The sequence below is a fragment of the Ylistrum balloti genome, unplaced genomic scaffold, assembly GCF_031769215.1.
Source record: "Ylistrum balloti isolate Yb309-2 unplaced genomic scaffold, AGI_CSIRO_Ybal_v1 Utg370450, whole genome shotgun sequence".
NCBI classification, from domain to species: domain Eukaryota; kingdom Metazoa; phylum Mollusca; class Bivalvia; order Pectinida; family Pectinidae; genus Ylistrum; species Ylistrum balloti.
In genome coordinates, this window is record NW_026782299.1 from 2374444 (window position 1) to 2394405 (window position 19962).

General features: G+C 35.6%; 1 protein-coding gene across 1 annotated transcript in view; it reads right to left on the bottom strand.

The window, feature by feature from the left end:
• Positions 1 to 240: 240 nt before the first annotated feature.
• LOC132555057 (small conductance calcium-activated potassium channel protein 2-like) overlaps positions 241 to 19962 on the bottom strand; it is a 29119-nt gene continuing 9397 nt past the window's right edge. Inside the window, exon 2 of the mRNA XM_060219398.1 lies at positions 241 to 1729. Coding sequence (XP_060075381.1) covers positions 296 to 1729 — 1434 coding nt within the window. The 3' untranslated portion in view covers positions 241 to 295. The remainder of the gene's footprint in view (positions 1730 to 19962) is intronic.

A 19962-nucleotide genomic window follows, 5' to 3' on the forward strand; every position in this document is an offset into this window, starting at 1 on the left:
AAGTGTATTGCTGAAGCCAAAAAGAAGGACATGGCAACCGGTCAAATCATACTGACAAAAGGAAAGCCAACCGTTACATTATCACAATGTGATATCAATGTAGGAATGACTAAAGCTAAATACAAATCATGGTGGGCTGAACTTTAATAGAAACAATCATCAGTAACACTGCACAAATCGTGCACAATAAACGTTTCTCAGGGAATTGCATATAACGAGGAATATTATAACGGACTTTATCATTATCAGTATAATCGTTATCATCGTCATCAATAGGTCGACAGGAGATCATATCTCAAGTTTTCTTTGAATACTCCTTATCGCGTAAAATCTCTTTCATCTCGTACAATTGGAAATGTATGTTAGTAACAAGTTTCTCCAGGTTTTCAAGCCTCTGATTAACATGCAAGTTCTCCTCCTTCAATGAGGTAACTATGTCATTAACCTGGTGAACGCCCTTGGAAACCTCAACCGTCCCGATTGCACACTCACGTAGATGAGACTTGGTGAGATGCGATTGGTTCATTTTTCTAATGGCGTCCAATAATTTCCGGCGATGACGTAAAACGTACGTATGGTTCATAGAGTAGCCTCGCTTTCGTAATCGCCAGACAATGAAGGACTGTTTCACAACATCAGCCGCAGCGTTACGTCTCAGTTTATCCATGTGAATTTGTTGAACGAATGTATGAACGTAACGTTCAGGTCTCGTTTGTTCGAGTTTTCGGGCGAGAACAGCGACACACAGTGCCATTATACCGACTCCCATAAGCCCTGTTTGTATTGCTATTACTCTACCACAAATACTTTGTGGTGTGACGTCACCGTATCCTAAAGTTAGAAAGGTCACGGCCGTTAGCCAAAGAGCTTGCGCGTAATGATCTTTCCCGTCCGCCGGGTTCGTGTGGTACTCGCAGACTCTAAGCGACCAACTGTTTATCAGCAATGTCGTCACCAATATGGCAGAAAGACACGTGCCAGGTCGCGTGGTCATCAAAGCTTTAAATACGAACTGGGCGTTAATGTTTACTTTACTTAACGTCCCTAAACTCTGAACGGTCGTGTCCTTGAACAAGTCACTGTGAACCACTAGGAATCGTCCAAGTATGTATAATCTAAGAAACATAAGAATGGCTAAAATGGAATTAAGCGGCACATACCGCGTGTTGAATTCGGCTCGCTCAGCCTCGAATTCAACAACAGTCATCGGAATTTTTATATCACCGAATGGAAATGGATGGAAGAAACAAACAATCGCCTCAGCGACTATTTTAAACACAGTACTATACGTGATGACGAGTTGCCAATTGTCTAGCCCCGCACTAACGATCTTCAACTGAATGCCAATTAAGTTATAGGCAACGACAGACATTACTAGTAACAAACTTGTCACTGTTGTGATTGCGCGCATCGCGATTGATATGGCGTCCAAAGGGGAAACAACTCCTGCAAACTGCAGTTCCGTATCTATTACTATCACAACAACACCGGTAATGCTTAACAGACATGACAGGTCTACTACCATGGACCGCCTGCCAATGAGCTCTTTGCGTCTGCGCAATCTGTGTCCAAGATGTTGTTTGATCTGCGGGGACTTGATTCCGGAACTCATCGTGATTTTGTCTTCTTCTATTAGTTGATCTGTGCTGACGTAACGAGCGTAATATCCATCACTTTTAACTAGAGGAATGCCTGGACCTTCCATTCCTTGTAACGGAAACACTGGGATCTGTAACATATAAAAATACAAACTTATAAAGATTGAGTATAAAAACTTATCTCATAACTCACACCGGAAACACTGGGATCTGTAATATATAAAAACACAAAATTGTAAAGATTGAGTATAAAAACTTATCTCATAACTCACACCGGAAACACTGGGATCTGTAATATATAAAAACACAAACTTATAAAGATTGAGTATAAAAACTTATCTCATAACTCACACCGGAAACACTGGGATCTGTAATATATAAAAACACAAACTTATAAAGATTGAGTATAAAAACTTATCTCATAACTCACACCGGAAATACTTGGATCTGTAACAAAAACTTGTAAAGATTAAGTATAAAGAATTATCTCATAACTCACAACGGAAATACTTGGATCTGTAACAAAAACTTGTAAAGATTAAGTATAAAGAATTATCTCATAACTCACACCGGAAATACTTGGATCTGTAACAAAAACTTGTAAAGATTAAGTATAAAGAATTATCTCATAACTCACACCGGAAATACTTGGATCTGTAACAAAAACTTGTAAAGATTAAGTATAAAGAATTATCTCATAACTCACAACGGAAATACTTGGATCTGTAACAAAAAATTGTAAAGATTAAGTATAAAGAATTATCTCATAACTCACACCGGAAATACTTGGATCTGTAACAAAAACTTGTAAAGATTAAGTATAAAGAATTATCTCATAACTCACAACGGAAATACTTGGATCTGTAACAAAAACTTGTAAAGATTAAGTATAAAGAATTATCTCATAACTCACACCGGAAATACTTGGATCTGTAACAAAAACTTGTAAAGATTAAGTATAAAGAATTATCTCATAACTCACACCGGAAATACTTGGATCTGTAACAAAAACTTGTAAAGATTAAGTATAAAGAATTATCTCATAACTCACACCGGAAATACTTGGATCTGTAACAAAAACTTGTAAAGATTAAGTATAAAGAATTATCTCATAACTCACACCGGAAATACTTGGATCTGTAACAAAAATTTGTAAAGATTAAGTATAAAGAATTATCTCATAACTCACAACGGAAATACTTGGATCTGTAACAAAAACTTGTAAAGATTAAGTATAAAGAATTATCTCATAACTCACACCGGAAATACTTGGATCTGTAACAAAAACTTGTAAAGATTAAGTATAAAGACTTATCTCATAACTCACAACGGAAATACTTGGATCTGTAACAAAAACTTGTAAAGATTAAGTATAAAGAATTATCTCATAACTCACACCGGAAATACTTGGATCTGTAACAAAAACTTGTAAAGATTAAGTATAAAGACTTATCTCATAACTCACAACGGAAATACTTGGATCTGTAACAAAAACTTGTAAAGATTAAGTATAAAGACTTATCTCATAACTCACAACGGAAATACTTGGATCTGTAACAAAAACTTGTAAAGATTAAGTATAAAGACTTATCTCATAACTCACAACGGAAATACTTGGATCTGTAACAAAAACTTGTAAAGATTAAGTATAAAGACTTATCTCATAACTCACACCGGAAATACTTGGATCTGTAACAAAAACTTGTAAAGATTAAGTATAAAGAATTATCTCATAACTCACACCGGAAATACTTGGATCTGTAACAAAAACTTGTAAAGATTAAGTATAAAGAATTATCTCATAACTCACACCGGAAATACTTGGATCTGTAACAAAAACTTGTAAAGATTAAGTATAAAGACTTATCTCATAACTCACAACGGAAATACTTGGATCTGTAACAAAAACTTGTAAAGATTAAGTATAAAGACTTATCTCATAACTCACACCGGAAGCACTGGGATCTGTAACACACAGCACTACAAACTTTGAATATGAAGACATATCACCTTACCTGTGGAGACTAGATCTACAACAATCATTAACAAACATTTATCATATTGACTAAACATGGCTGCTGTTTGGATGAACAGCATAACACTCTAAGGTGAATACAAACGATGTAAACAGAGATTTCAGAAAACATATATCTGTACATCGAAAGTTTAGAACAAAGTGTGACCCACCCCTTCTATAACATACTGTATCATTGTGTTATGTCACGAGACTAATATTTCGTGGTTGTCCTTTGGTTAGGCGAGTTCGCGGGGTTGCGTTTCGCTCTTGTCAATACGTTGGTATCCAGTCATACAGGCATATATCGTATGTTTCTTGAGTTTCTGATTCAGTGGATATTTAAATTCACGCCATCTTTCATGAGTGCAAATATAGCGAAATCAAATTCGACCGCGAATACGACCTACAACAAATGTGTACTGTTTTTATTGTGTTATGATTTTATTTGTTTAGAACTGATAAAAAAAACCGCGTGGAGAATTCGTTTATGGGCAGAAGTGTGGTAAATATCAGACTTATACACTGAATTTGAATATCTAATAAAAAGTGATCACCTTAAACGATAAAACAGAACACATCGTAACATTATCATCAGTTACATATGTTGTGTATATCGTTACATAGATACACTAGTGTGCATACCTATAATACATGTACCTGGTAGACAGAACTCGACATTACCGAGATTACAAAGTAAAAAACGATCCGTAAAAAGAACGGATGTACTGCAACAGTTTCATACAAATTACACAAACGATCTTCGTATGTAAAACGCTTTATACTTTGTATTTGAACTTGGCTATTAAATAAAGATAAATATAAAATAAAAGATGTTCCAGATAGGTTAAACCGTCAATTACCATTGTGTAGGCAAATTACAGGAGAAAGACCGTGAAACGGCAGTCGACACAAAAAACAGATCCTTGGATCTTAGTCAGTTCTGCCAGGGTTGCAGTTTTTAAAAACCGTGATTGAAAAATACCGGATTATGTGGATAATATACCCAGCAATGTCTAATTGTAGTGAAATCAAACCTTTATCTTAAGTGAAACCAGACCTTGAGAGTATCTAGACTGATCTTGACCCCAGCTCAGTACAGTTATTTGTGAGAATCACGCTACTTTGTACTATAGGATCAAGTTCCAGCCATTAAAAAACCACATTTTTCAAATAGAAACATGTATAAGACTCATGAAAGATTGTACAAAAGACACACAAGTAAATAACACTTTACAATACAAACTGTAGAATTACATACAGCAGGTCCAAACTGCAGTATGCCAATGCTACTTATACAAAATTAGGTAGATGGAGTTGTACATAAATGTCTATTTCAAGCACTATTAAACAAGAATCGTACTTCAGAATTCAATTATCGAAACACGAATGACAAAATAATGTATACATATAGGCAGATTATCATCCAACGCCATTCTATTTTGTGTTCCACTGACTTTCGTATATGTGCTTACTGCAATTAATCACACGACTATTCTGGTCAAATGTTGCTGTTTGTTTTAGATTTTGTAGATAAATAAATTCAAAACTCTTATTAGTTTTTTATTATCGTATTCCGTTTACATTGACCATATCCAAAAACGGAACATTTTGGAAAAAAAGCCCAACAAAACAAAAAACTAATTGGTTATGTGTACTGTATACTGTAGTGTAGAAAGACGATTCTAGGCGTCTTTTCCTAATTGAACTTTCATACAAATGAGGAGCAGAGCACTTTATCGCAATTAAGCACTTACTGGGTCGACATGAATAATTTTCAGGACACAATTAGCGAAGCTCCATGTTTTAGTGTCGGTGTTAAAGACTAGGCTAAAGTACACGGTTCGATTTTATATACCGGCTAGTTCAATCAAACACATACGATGATTAATTCGCATTGATAATATATAGCAAATCCATGGATGCATGTTACAGAATCAATATTTATCGTACCAATCTCTGACGTAGGTCATTAAAACACATCTATTTTACCTCACACTATTATTAGTAATTTGTATGGGCTGTAATTTATATATTTTCCATTATCTGTTTCATCATTGACATAAACTGGCTGAAATGTCGTGTACATTCTCTCAAGGTCAATACTCAAACTGCAAGCAAGCACATTTAGCTCACGTCTTAGTAACAAAATTACATATCATGTATCCCGGGAAGATGGCCACTGGTGAAGTGTTCATAGGAATGATTGGTCATTTGTTAAAACCCTTTTATAGATGTGATACATTTAACAGGACAACGGTTAAATATCGGTTATTCTATTATATCTAATCGTTTTAAGCACCAACTCGTGATTTCCCATATCTGAAGAATAAGTCTTTCAAGAAACAAGAAATGTTATACATGGAATCATCTCTTCTTACTCTAAATCCCCAAAATTACCGAACTTCTCATAAGTGCAAACGCCAAAATAAGGGTTTTAGAATTCCAAAAAGTTAGAGCTTTGGTGAACAGTATTGAAATGAAACTTGCTGAATGTAGCTGAATATGAAACCATTTCGAAACAAATTTAAGGATCTTTTAAAAACAATTCGTTGACAATTATACTCTGAATATTACACGTTCGATACTAATCAAGTTGTTCACATGTTGGCATACGTTAGACTATTAGAAACTGTAATTTAACTCATGACCTTCGGGATTTTTCTTTCTCCATTTCGTCAATTAGAACTAGCTGTGATACTACGTCATCATCAATTCTGGCACTGCATGTTTCCGACATATCCCCGAATATGATGTGAAAAATAAAGGCACTTAATGTGTCAAATTATCAAAGAAACAAACCTGACACGGGCTTAATTCCATACGTATTAACTTCAACATGTCAGGTTTCGTGGGATTCGTTTTAAATGTCACTAGCAAGGAGTTTGCTGTAAAAGAACTATGAAACGAGAATTGTGGAAAATGGCTCCTTAGCATCTCGACCCGTTCAATCATGTTATTGGGCAATTTTCTGTTGGGCACTTTCTGTGTCAATACATTTATTAGTGACTGGTCAGGCGAACAGCCCATCAGCTGGACACACGCATAGTGTCGACTTTCATCCGAATTGCCATTAGAGCTAGTGAAATGGTACATCTCTTGGGGTCAATTTCTGTTAGTGAAAATTACCGAATCAACAACAACAGTGTAGAAATAACCTACTTACGTCAATCGTTCAGAAATTCCGTGGCGTTCTATGATAATTCTTTGATAATAGTCTTTTTCGCCCTGTTAGCTATCTCTTTTGACGTCATGTTTCGAAACACGCGAAATGGGTTTTCACTGAGGAAATACAGAAAAAAAATCCTCCCAATAGTTTTACAGTACTGTGAAAGGAAGCAACGAAATTGTGATCTGAAATTACTGCAGTCAATATAAACAGTATATTCGTTGAGCTCATGGGTACTCCATTCCACGTATTTATAGGTTCAAGAACTTAAAAATTAGTATACCAAGAATATCTATACAGATACTATGTATATCTACGGAACCAACAGTACTAAATTTAAAAAAAACCGCAATAATGAGACCTGTATCCAACTGATCGAACTGTGTGAATTTCACGCCGAAACCATTATATACGGCAAAGAGCCGGTTATAGAAGTTTACTGAATTTGACAGCTTAAAATCGAAACAGAGGCGGAAAGAAGACTGTACAAATCAGAATTTTGAAATGACGCTCGATACTTTATTAATTTAATGTTATTGCTATAATCTGTATTTTCGTGATATGTTCAGCATCCCATCTGACCCTACAGATCATTGATTTGGTTTGTTTGTTGCGGTCAGTTCGACCGTGATAACCCCGTCTCCCTGGTGTGCAATTTCTCTTAGAAGCAAAAATGGTCAGCGTATATCATCCACACGGACAGCATGTATGACAAAGTTTGTGATTGTACGGATTCAGTAGGCGAACGTTTTTATTTTGGATGTAAAGAAATACTATGGAGTGTTTTTAACGTAACGATATGATATATTAATGTATTCTGGCAACACCATTGTGTGGTGGCTTCAGTGGAACCCCTACTTACCTAATTACTTCTCATAAATGCCACCTGTATCCCATCTAATCCAGTATACAACATACAAAGATATATTCACTTACTATATTAGCTTTATTGAAGCCTTTTCTATGTAGTACATACAAAGCAAAACTTTTCAAACACATCGGAATGTTTAGTAGTTATAAACTTGGATTTTTTGCAGTATATTATTGTATATGTAAAGCATGAAACGTTTTAAAGTAATCGATAAATGTTTCTCAGATGAAATAGCTCCATTCACATTTGTGAACTTTTTGAGAACAAGGCTAGAGAATTTGGAGATATCGGATGAAACATGTTTACTATTATAACAAAAAATATGCATATGTGTGTATTAATCAAGACATAGTTCAAAAATGCTTTCCAAAATGTATTGAGCAGATTTTCTCTTGAAGGGTGTGAAATATTTACATGGAAATAATGATAATTTCTGTAAGAAATATTCTGAGAAATATTTCTTTAGATGGTAGGGTATGAAGAATTAAGATAACACCCTGTTCAAGTATATCAGATTTATTCCAAATTTCTAACATACTTTTACCTACTAAACAAGTAGGTACCAATTTACCAATGTGCAATGACAGGTGCCTGAAATGATCTGTGTACATATAGACAGCAGTTTAATTGCGCCTCCTTGTCCAAGACTATACATCGGCTTAGTTGGAAAATGTGAATGGCCAACAGTACGTAGCGGAACTGTCTATCTCATTACCAATAAACAGTTAACATCGTAATTCCCATACATATTAATTCCCCTCGTTTAGGGAGGTGTTTTCTAACTCAATAGGGTAATAAGACCAGGATATTAGGTTCCCTGGAATGTGTCTTTCAATGGGTTTTTGTTATAGTTACCAGGCAAGGGTTTCGTGGTATTTTAAATAGTGTTGGGGATATTTCAGGGTGAATGCATATACGAAGAGAATTAATTATGGTATCTTAAATAAATTTGGCAATTAAGAAAAAAGACCTATTATTGATGCTCTGATATATTATTTAGAATGAAAACGCTGATATCATGCCGAAAACTCTAAAACCCCTGGCATTCTAAATATCATAGCATTCGTTCGTGCTTAAATACGTTGAAAATTTGTATCATGTCGTTGTCAAAGCTACCACAGAAGGCGTTCTCGGTATAGAGAGTTATTAATGTAAAGCTCGTGAATTTATGTTAAAACTAATGTATTCAATGAGACTGTACTTTCCGAGGGAATAACTTGTCTGAAGAGGTAAGTGATATTGCCCAGCAATTTATGTTACATGGGAAATTAGTTTATTATATATATAGATGACCTCGTGATAGCTGAAGTAATCTAAAAATCGTCAAGAGATAAATAGCAGCATCATAGTGAAACACAATACATTGAAAACAATAGCATGTAACCCAAGTATCAGTACTATACTGGTGACTGAGTCTTTAACTCCAGTCCATGTAAAATGAACGTCGTGATGAGAAAAAGATTGCTCATATATTTATCGAGATTTCGATTACCAATAATTTTACCGTGTTACTGTAACGTTCTAAAGAACGTCATTGCTATTTTCTAAATCATAAAAGTTTAGTGACATGATGGGCGTGATGGTGAGGAGGAAAAACTATGCCAACCAGGATCATATTAAGATCCATTTCAAATCAATGACCTTTCAAATTAATTGTTAGCTAGCGAAGTTAGGTAGGGTTTAGTATAATTGTCAGAAGCATTCTGGCTTCAGTATGATCATATTGCCTGTATAGATTATCACGTAAAATACAAACGGGAACTCTTCCAATGTTTCAATTTTTTCATTCTATTCTACAATCAATGTTATAGAGTGAAATGTTTTAGATCTATTATTCTATTAGTTATGTAGTTTTAGGTTAGGGCTATATAAATACCTTAGCAAAAGTCAACATCGAGACAAGCGAGATTACCTCGTTACCCACTTTTTCGTTATAAAACTATTTTTTATTTTGTCTTAATGAGTCTGGGTTTACGTTTTGAGTCATGATCCTGATTTTTGTTTTGATTGGGTCATTATCTGCGTTCTTAGTTTTTTTATCCTTCTGTGGTTTAGTCATTTCATTATGGGCCATTTCTGGTGACGTCATTACACAGTGGTTATTGCTAAAACTTAAGTCCTATTATCCCTGGATAGTCTTATTAAGTTAAAGTGCCCCCTCTCCTTATAAGGTAGTGGAGTATTAACTTCTTGTCTTGATTTATTGAGATCGTATTAAAGACATAAAAGCGTATTGCACCTTTTCCTTTTAAATCAAGATTATAATGAATAAAATGCTGCATGATTCAGCTGTTTTGTCCCGGACTGTTTTGGACTCGACAAGACATACATTATTGAAACCTTGGGGCAGACTGAGAAATATCGAAATTAACCGCAAGAAATTTCAATATCTAGATGAAGAGATGCATTATTATCCTACCGTTCACAGCCATGTCTCCCGTTTTAGCCTGGAAAGATCAGGGGAGATAACCTCGTGCCGATTAGCACGTGCTAAACCGGAAGTTCGATCGGAACTACTTCTGGATTGTAAACAAGCATCGTCTGCTAGCTATCGGTATCCTGAAGCATATACAAACTTAACATAACAGAATTGGTAACAATCACGAACTTCAAAGTAGGAAGTGTGGTAAGAGTATGTGCAAATGGTAGGATGGGGAAACTAGTTGACACTTCGCCCCATAGGAACATATTTCATGTCATGTCGACAAGTGTACGCTTTGAAGTGACAGCGAGAAAAACTACTGTTTATATATGAATGTGGTATATATCGCATATGTTGATCCATTTCATTGATATATACTATATGAAATACTATATTGTAAACGATTAATTGATAATTATCATCGATTTTTTTACTGTCTATATTATGTTGCGTAATGATTTACATGGAAACGGTGACGACATGAAACGTGAATGGTGATATTCAAGCGCCATTCAGACACTTGTACCGTGGATTTTTTTTTCTTTTGACGTCGTGTCGGAAATAATGGGGGGTGGGGAGAAATATAATTATCCCCTACACTCTCTCTAGGGGTGATTTATTTGTAGCCTCGGGCTCGGGTTAGACAACAACAAACATAATCACCCCTCGGGTGGATAATTCTCTGTCACACCCTCAGGGTAGGGGGAATTTTATTAGTCAATACGTCCCGTATGCCTATAAACATCGTTCCCTGTACTATTCTCGATGAGAAAAATGCATTTATATGTAAACATTTCCTCGTTGTATACAACATTATATAGTCATTACGTCAAGTACAATGATGGTAATAATTAGTAATATGTGGTAATACACGAAAAATAATATAAATTTTACATCATCCTCTTACGTGTCTAGTCGTGTTAATGTCCAAACATTTTATCCAAAACCCTTCATCGGACAAAGTAATCTTTTTTTATATTTCCCCGACTGAAAACGCTGCCAGACACCTTGTCACTTTCGTGCATAATGCGATATAAGACATATATATCCCGTAAGATCAAGCAATCAGCCATAATGTCTATCAAATCAACACTATGAACAAGGGATTGCTCTTGTTATTTCTAATGCCAAACATACAGAAAAAATGTCGAGAGTTCTTATGAAGATTGTTTGACCTTACTTTAAATACAGAAAACCACACAATAACATATGTCGACTAATGTCTGTACTAATCGTTTGTGTTTAAAAGTGTGTCAATAAGTGAGCTTGTTACAGTGTCCTGGTCCTAGAGAGCCACTAGATGTGACAGGAGATTGGTTAGAGACTTAACCTGACAGGGCTACTCAGACATCAGCCATTACAGCCTACGTCATGCGTCAACTTTCATTACTAACTTCGTAAGGTCAACATCCGCAAATTAGACACAAAACAGGCCATTCTTTTAATTAGATAAATATCATTGTTGAGGAAAATCTGAAATATTCTTATGTTAATACAGAAATGTATTATTGTACTACATGTTTTTTCAATTGCAGGTCGTTTTGTCAAACGGATATTTTGCACTTTTTTCTCCACATTCAATTTTTCGAATTTGTATTTGCCTTGAACTGAAATATAAGTGACGTTGTATATAATTGTTAAAGCAGATGTTTGCATTGAGAGTAAATTTGATATATAGCAATAAGGCACTGTTATTGATATCTCGATTACAGACCGACAGGACCACGTTGTCAGCGAAAGCCAAGACATTGTTAAAGTAAGGGAGGATAATATTTCTGTCTGCCTAAGACATTGGTAAGGGTAAGGGAGGATAATATTTCTGTCTGCCTAAGACATTGGTAAGGGTAAGGGAGGATAATATTTCTGTCTACCTAAGACATTGGTAAGGGTAAGGGAGGAGAATATTTTTGCCTAAGGCATTGGTAAAGGTAAGGGAGGAGAATATCTCTGTCTGCCTAAGACATTGGTAAAGGTAAGGGTGGAGAATATTTTTGCCTAAGGCATTGTTCATGAAGTTGTGTCAATGAACCTTACCGACACTGAATGGTGATTACTACTGATCGTGTGTAAAATCCTATTGTCTCCTGAAGAGGTCACTGACCCAGTTCTTGTACGACTTGTGGAGTTCATTAACACGCTAATGCCATTCCTTGTAATAATCATTATTGTATATCATAGAATCCTAATTAGCTTACGAACGATCATATAATACCACAAGGAAATACCCGTCTACTTTATTTGAAGAACAGTACTTTTTAGCTTCCTTAAACTTTAGTTAAACAGAATTAATGTAATAACAATTAGAGCAAAGGGTTTCCTTGCAATGCTTTCACAAAAACGTGTCCTTTGAAATACACGTAACCTTGAAATGACGCAACGCAATTTTTCTTTTTTTTATCCGCTCTAACATTGATCAAACAGTTCTACGTCATAAGATATGAAGAAACTTCAATGTTCTTATAAACCCACACAATTATCTGTGATATACTTGAGTACAACAGCGGTCTTCCTAGGACTTAAAAGTCGAACACACACGTAGATATTATATACAAAATCAATTGGATAACAGTTTCGGGCCTTTGACGTCTTTATCGAAAATTAATATACCATACCAGCTTCCAATCAACATATATTCTTTATAAAGAAAATACATCCTACGTTAGTTACCGTTTCTATATTATTTGATCTGGGGAAAATGTTGTTAGTTTACTACAATAACTATTCATATTAAAGTCAAAACGACAACAAACACGGAACACATTAGCATCAATACTTGAATATTTTAAATGTGAAGAGTACTACATATATATATTTTTTATTAATATATATTTTCATTCTTGAATCTTATCCTCATCCATGAATAATTGTTTAATCCGTTAACATTGTTTTACTTTGTTGGTTGCTATGTCAACGAATAACATACCGTAAGCATCTAGCCTATCATTAATTGAGTTGAAAAGTGTTTCCAAAGAACACAACCGCTGTATACTGTTAGATCCACAATATTCTGACAAAGCTCTGCCCGGGTTAAAATCGTCGAACCGCAGACCTTGCACCAATATGCGAGGTTGGTCAGAAGGACCTATTGACTAGGCCTGAGCTGGTGTAATCCTATTTCTCTTTGAAAGAAAATGTCCTAAATCCTAACGAGGATTTCCCAAGAGACTTTTAGTTATGTCCTCCAGTTTTGGACCCCAAACATTATTTACTGCATCCTTTAAAACAATCGAGTTCATCATTTTTTTTTTTAATTTTAAATGTTCTGTTTCCTTTACTTAATTTCCTTTTTGACGCTTTTTTCTTCTGTTTATCAGCACTTGCGAGAACGTTTATACTCAATGATATAATTATGTGTTTCGGGATTCATCAGAGCGATGAATACCAACAGGTTACCACGTGATAACAACATGATAAAAAATCGTTCCGAACAATATGCCCAACAGACGTCTTGATTCCAATGGTCAAGGCTGAAAGTTGGAATATAACGCTACAATGAAATGATTCTTGACAACCTCAATATCTCCATGCAAAAAAAAATCGCAAATAACGCTGGTATTACGACCAAATTACATCGCAGCAGTTGAAAGTGGTATCGTAGATACGGGGTTGTTTGTCTCGTACCGTTGCAGCAACACCAAGTCATACAAACGGCTAATGGACCAAAACGGTCATCGGACTAATATCAAACGAACTTAAACTACAAAGAGCCATAACTATGTTTAAGAAATCAAATCGGTCCCATTTTTATTAGGTCAACTGATATAGAGCTGCATATCAAGTTTCATTCAATTCTGTTCATATTTACCTCGCGTAATCTAGGTCCATTGGTTATCATACTTCAAAGGGCCATAAGTCTGTAAATTACAGCTGAATCAGCCCCATCGTCGCTCACATCTGCGATTTTCCCAATATAAAGCTACATACCAAGTTTCAGTGATATTTGCACATTTTAAATCAAATTATCGTGAACACAAGAACAAGATCACAATTAAGCATTTTCTCTGTATATTTGTTCATTTGTTTTTAACATAATTATCAGCCACTATGGTTTACAAGTGTGACATAGGGGTAAAGTGAAAGGTCAAAATAAAAATATGAGGGTTTCCTTCAAGGTTTTAAGACCGGTGGGCATTAACAATTCCCACTTCTAATCACTACATTAAGGCCCATCACATGAATAATTCAAATCTGTCACTTTATTCAAGCACAATATTTGGCCACTTGTCATATTTGTCGAAAATATTTGTTCTTGTGTTTTATTCTGTTAATCAACGTTCCGACTCGAAATCGATCGAATCCAGTCAAACGTTCACGGTATTCGATTGCTTGTTGGTTATTTGTATAAAACGACAGTATTCCTGCAAAAAACATCTTTAAAAGGTTATACCATCCATATCTGTTATTATTCGAACCAAGGTAAACCTTCAAACTCGATCAAATAATTGATTATTACTTTGTTTGATCGTTTTTAATTTTGGTGTTACAAAATATATAGACATATTTAGACATCATAGAAACTCATTATTTTGCAGACAATAATTAAATTTATTCCAGTCCTTTGTAAGTTCTAAAGTATTAAATTGCAACGGACACTTTTCAATTCATTGACGCTCTTGCTTTTCTTTTCTGCCATTTAAAGATGTCTTCCTAACCACCCAAGATTAACCATTTGAGAAAATAAAGTAAACACACGTTGTTAATCATGTTGTTGTGTGAAATGTTGAAATTTTTGTAAGAAAACAATCCATAACTCGGCCCATTATTTATGTTGACAAGTAAACTGGAAAAATGTCGTTTCAAGGACAACGATCTTCCAAAACAATGTTAAAATCCCACGCATTCGTATCATATTAGACAGGAAGTATCTGTCACTTTAAGGTAAAAACTTCTTTAATTCTGTAACTGTATTTTAGTAACTGTATATTATTCAAGATATTGCATGTATATTTAATTGCGAAAATTACTTTTTCTATTTGTAGGCAATATAAAAAAAATGCAAACACGCGAATTATCACGGCTTTAATTTGTCCAAAATTGATATTACTTTAAATCTTTTTCCTCAAAAATAAATCCTATTACAGTATCTATCTTTGCCGCTTTCGTATTGAATAGCAATAAAATGAACAGTTCTGTTTTTTCAATTGAAATACTTTGCGCGTTTATAATGTTTCAATGTGATAAAAGAAAAAGGCAGATAATGTTTACACATAATCGGGTTTTTTTATTCCTGGTCCAGTGTTACGGGAACAGGAAATAGGACCGTCCAACTATACGAATTTTGGGTGGTTCTGCTTGAGAGACTGTTGCAAAACTAAGCCATAACCAGTTTTCTATATGTACCATGTATTTACATGTTAATATCATGCCGTTCTGCTTCAAAGCCTTTCCATTAACATTTCAAATTTAGTGTCTAGCTGACGATTTAGAGACGTTTCGACATTTCGTTAACAAGTACAGCCCCCAAAAATCAATATCATAATTAATATCGGTATCAAAAACCCCGCAAGAGAACCCGCAATACGTAAACACCTTCATAAGTCACAAATTGTTGTTATTTCCTTTCCCATGCGCTTTTGAATTAGACATTGATTTAGGGGGAAAAATGATACATTGTACTTTTTGCTAATAGAATATCAGTGAATTTCATCGTCAGCGCGAAGAACAAAACATCGTACCTTAACCGAGACCTGCTATAAACAATTCCTGCCCACTCACTGGCTCCCGTACTTGTCTCTACCAGGCAAGCTGTATCCGGTTAAGCTGTCGGAAACATACCACGTCATCATAACGACACTACTCCCACAAAACTGATAATACCTTTTTTCCCTTCAAAAGTCATTAGTTAAAACTCTGTGGCATGAATATGTCAGTAGACAAGCAGAACTAACTCTCGAAAGTAACAACCCACCCCTACTCTCCACATGTAGTCTTTTATAACACAATCAGGACACTATCGAACGCCTTCTTTACTTGTATGAACTGTCAAGCGTCATACCGGATCGATTTGTGTATCAAAGGCCTTTATTGCCAAAGCTGGATCAAGGAAGGAGATGCATACAGGAAAAGTAGTTTTACCGAATTGTGCTTGGAGGCCAGAGGAAATCGATTGATGAGCTCGTTGATATCATTTTTGACACATTAATCATTGGTCTGTATATGAAAGCATCGCTTTCAATCATGGATATTATTCAGATGCTTAAAATATTTACATATCAAGAGGAGCTCATAGCATTTTGCATCCTATTTAATTAATAAGGAAAAATAATTTTACTGTTTTATTCTTTAGCGATTTGAACAATTACCAAATGTATAACCAAATAGATAGGCAATGTAACGTAATCCTCGCGCCTTATGGTATCTAATCCCCATTAAACCAAATCTGCAATAAGATTCCCGCCATTATCATTTATTCCTTAAATAACCTAAGCACTGCAAATCCTTAATTGTAAAAATAGCTCCTAAGTGAGCTCAAAATTGCAATTAGCTCCCTACCTTTATTACTGTGTTAGATTGTGCAAATGACACGAGTCAATAGCACCTTGACACAAAAAAACATGTGTTTTGTCCTTTTAGTACTCGTCAGAAAGGCCAAAGACCTAGATTGTGAAACTAAGGAAGCCAAAGAGTGCAATCCAAAGTGATCGTAGGCAATATAGAAATCTACATAGGGTAGGAGTATTAGCCCTATAATTTATCAAATTACGTACTTTTCATACCTCTGATAATTTCGTGAAGAATGTCAAATTCATATGTATAAATTAAATTGTGGCATACAGGCATACGTCCACCAACATTGTCTACCATCTTCAATATCGAAGAATGTAAACAAAGACACAGATGATTAGCACCTTTTAGCGCATATGTAGAAGCAACATAATGAATTGACTGTATCTCTTACAGCTGGTTTGTTCTTCTATGACTCCTCAGTGATAAGAAGGGCCTGAGCTCTGAGAGATTTCCAAAGCGATCAAAACTTTGCCAGTGGTCCAATCTCTCCAACATCCTTTAATTACAATTCATCACCAAAATCGTAAGAAAAGTCAAGCCCCATTTTACCTTAAAGCAACAGAAATAATACTGGTAGCCAAACCAAGTACCCCAATCATCATCAAAACGACAAAACTGTCTGTCTGTGGTGTTGCCGAGAAGCTGTTGTTTGGACGACAAAAGACTGGGTTAACAACTGGTGTCTGGCTTGATCATTCTAAAATGAGACTGATGTCCAAGAACATAAAATATCTATACACATGTACTTCTCGTCCAGTCAGAGGTTACATGTTATCTCGTCGTCCTGTCTTCTATTATTTGTAAAATAGTTTCGTATAATAATTCTTGTTTGTACAGAAGACACACATAAGTGATAAGAACTTTCCACTATAAATAGACGGGGCTCATGCATCTCTAGGTTCCCTAGTTACGTATCAAAACTGTAGTAAGCTTGAATCTTTTAGTTCGAGACTTTAATTACTTTAATTTACTAATACCATAAACGTACAACCACGTAATTGTTCATTACGTTTCATGGGGTGTATTATCATATATATTTTCTTCGGGGAGAAATCTAATACCGTTTTTAAACACATACTGATTTCTTTGTCTTCTTTGTCTACAAGTCACCCTGATTTGTATACCATTCTTCGATTTCCTAGACAAAAGCTCCTGTACTGAAGGAGACATGTCAAACCTTTCCCGAACAGAATTGGCAGAGCAAGGAAACCTTCTGCCTAGAGGTACAGGAGATAGATTATCGAGATTTGATGCCATGTAGATGTACTATCACACATATACGTTGCCCTGGGATATATGTAAGACATTCTAATGCATGTTATTGCAAGACCTGGACGAGACAATTATCCATGCTTATACTTCCAAATACGTTCGACAAATTAGAGTAATATCATATTTCGAATGAGCATTCTGCTCGAGCTAATAAATCTGCTTCAGGATCAAGTAATAAGATTTTGTACTTTTTATAGGGTTACGATCTCATTATCGACCAAATATTATAAGGTATCTTATATAACACTCTGTTGCACTTAATTAAGACAATATAATGACAATAATCAGATATAAAACCAATATAATGACCCGATGTTATCATTACTAAAGGACGATTTTGCACACGCTGCCTTATCTGGTTTTAAGTAGCGATTCCCATATCAAATCGTTAATACGTCAGCGTGTGCTCGTTCCATGTGTGAAGTGCATGTTCTTTCTTGTAGCGATAATATGCTTTGAACGGTGTCTTTTTTCTGTAGTATTAATTCAATAGGGCAACGCAGAGAGAACTTCCCAAGATCATTTTAAAGTTCACCTGTGTTATTTTAAATGTACGGGCATGCCAGGAACAAGTCATTAAAAAATTCTGTGTGAAGGAATTGTAGCTTAAATTCCATGTCACAAATCCATAACAAACTCATTGCGCAAAAAAGTAATGTCGGACGTTGTGCTAATTGTAGTTCGTTTAAATGTGATATTCTAGAGGGCCGTCGCTATTGCTATTGAGTGTAATTTACTTTGAACTCTATAAATCCCGTAAGCATCGGAAGAAATTTCGTCATCGTCTTTCCTATCCAAATTATTAGACATTCTTAAAAATCAACCAAAAAGAAGAATATTTCAATATCAAAGACAATAAATAACTCTCTTTGTTGAGACTATTTGATTCTCATTGGTCATGTATATGTAAGTGATTGATCCTGAAAACAAATGCGTTGCGTTGTCCAATCCTTTTCCAAGCATCGTCACCTGGTGTGTTTTGGCGCGTTATCCACAATTATCTCCCAAGCATCGTCACCAGGTGTGTGTTGGCGCGTTATCCACAATTATCTCCCAAGCATCGTCACCTGGTGTGTATTGGCGCCTTATCCACAATTATCTCCCAAACATCGTCACCAGGTGTGTATTGGCGCCTTATCCACAATTATCTCCCAAGCATCGTCACCATGTGAGTATCGGCGCGTTATCCACAATTATCTACCAAACATCGTCAATTGGTGTGCACTGGCGCGTTATCCAACAGTAAAATGCCAAATTGGTAAAAATATTCCGTTCTGATATCAAATGCAGATTAAATTGTAGTGACTACAAGTCTTGTAAAATTCCACTATAAACACCATCCCAAACCATATCCGCGTTATCCACAATTACCTCCCAAACATCGTCACCTGGTGTGTATTGGCGCCTTATCCACAATTATCTCCCAAACATCGTCACCTGGTGTGTATTGGCGCGTTATCCACAATTATCTCCCAAGCATCGTCACCAGGTGTGTATCGGCGCGTTATCCACAATTATCTACCAAACATCGTCAATTGGTGTGCACTGGCGCGTTATCCAACAGTAAAATGCCAAATTGGTAAAAATATTCCGTTCTGATATCAAATGCAGATTAAATTGTAGTGACTACAAGTCTTGTAAAATTCCACTATAAACACCATCCCAAACCATATCCGCGTTATCCACAATTACCTCCCAAACATCGTCACCTGGTGTGTATTGGCGCCTTATCCACAATTATCTCCCAAACATCGTCACCTGGTGTGTATTGGCGCGTTATCCACAATTTTCTCCCAAGCATCGTCACCAGGTGTGTATCGGCGCGTTATCCACAATTATCTACCAAACATCGTCAATTGGTGTGCACTGGCGCGTTATCCAACAGTAAAATGCCAAATTGGTAAAAATATTCCGTTCTGATATCAAATGCAGATTAAATTGTAGTGACTACAAGTCTTGTAAAATTCCACTATAAACACCATCGCAAACCATATCCGCTGCAAGGGGGGATCAGATCTGCGACGCAGTAGTTTGTAAAACGATCCTCTGGTCGCTTCCAAAAAATGTACATCCCGCCATTGCGTTGCAAACTAAATCGGAACCCATTTA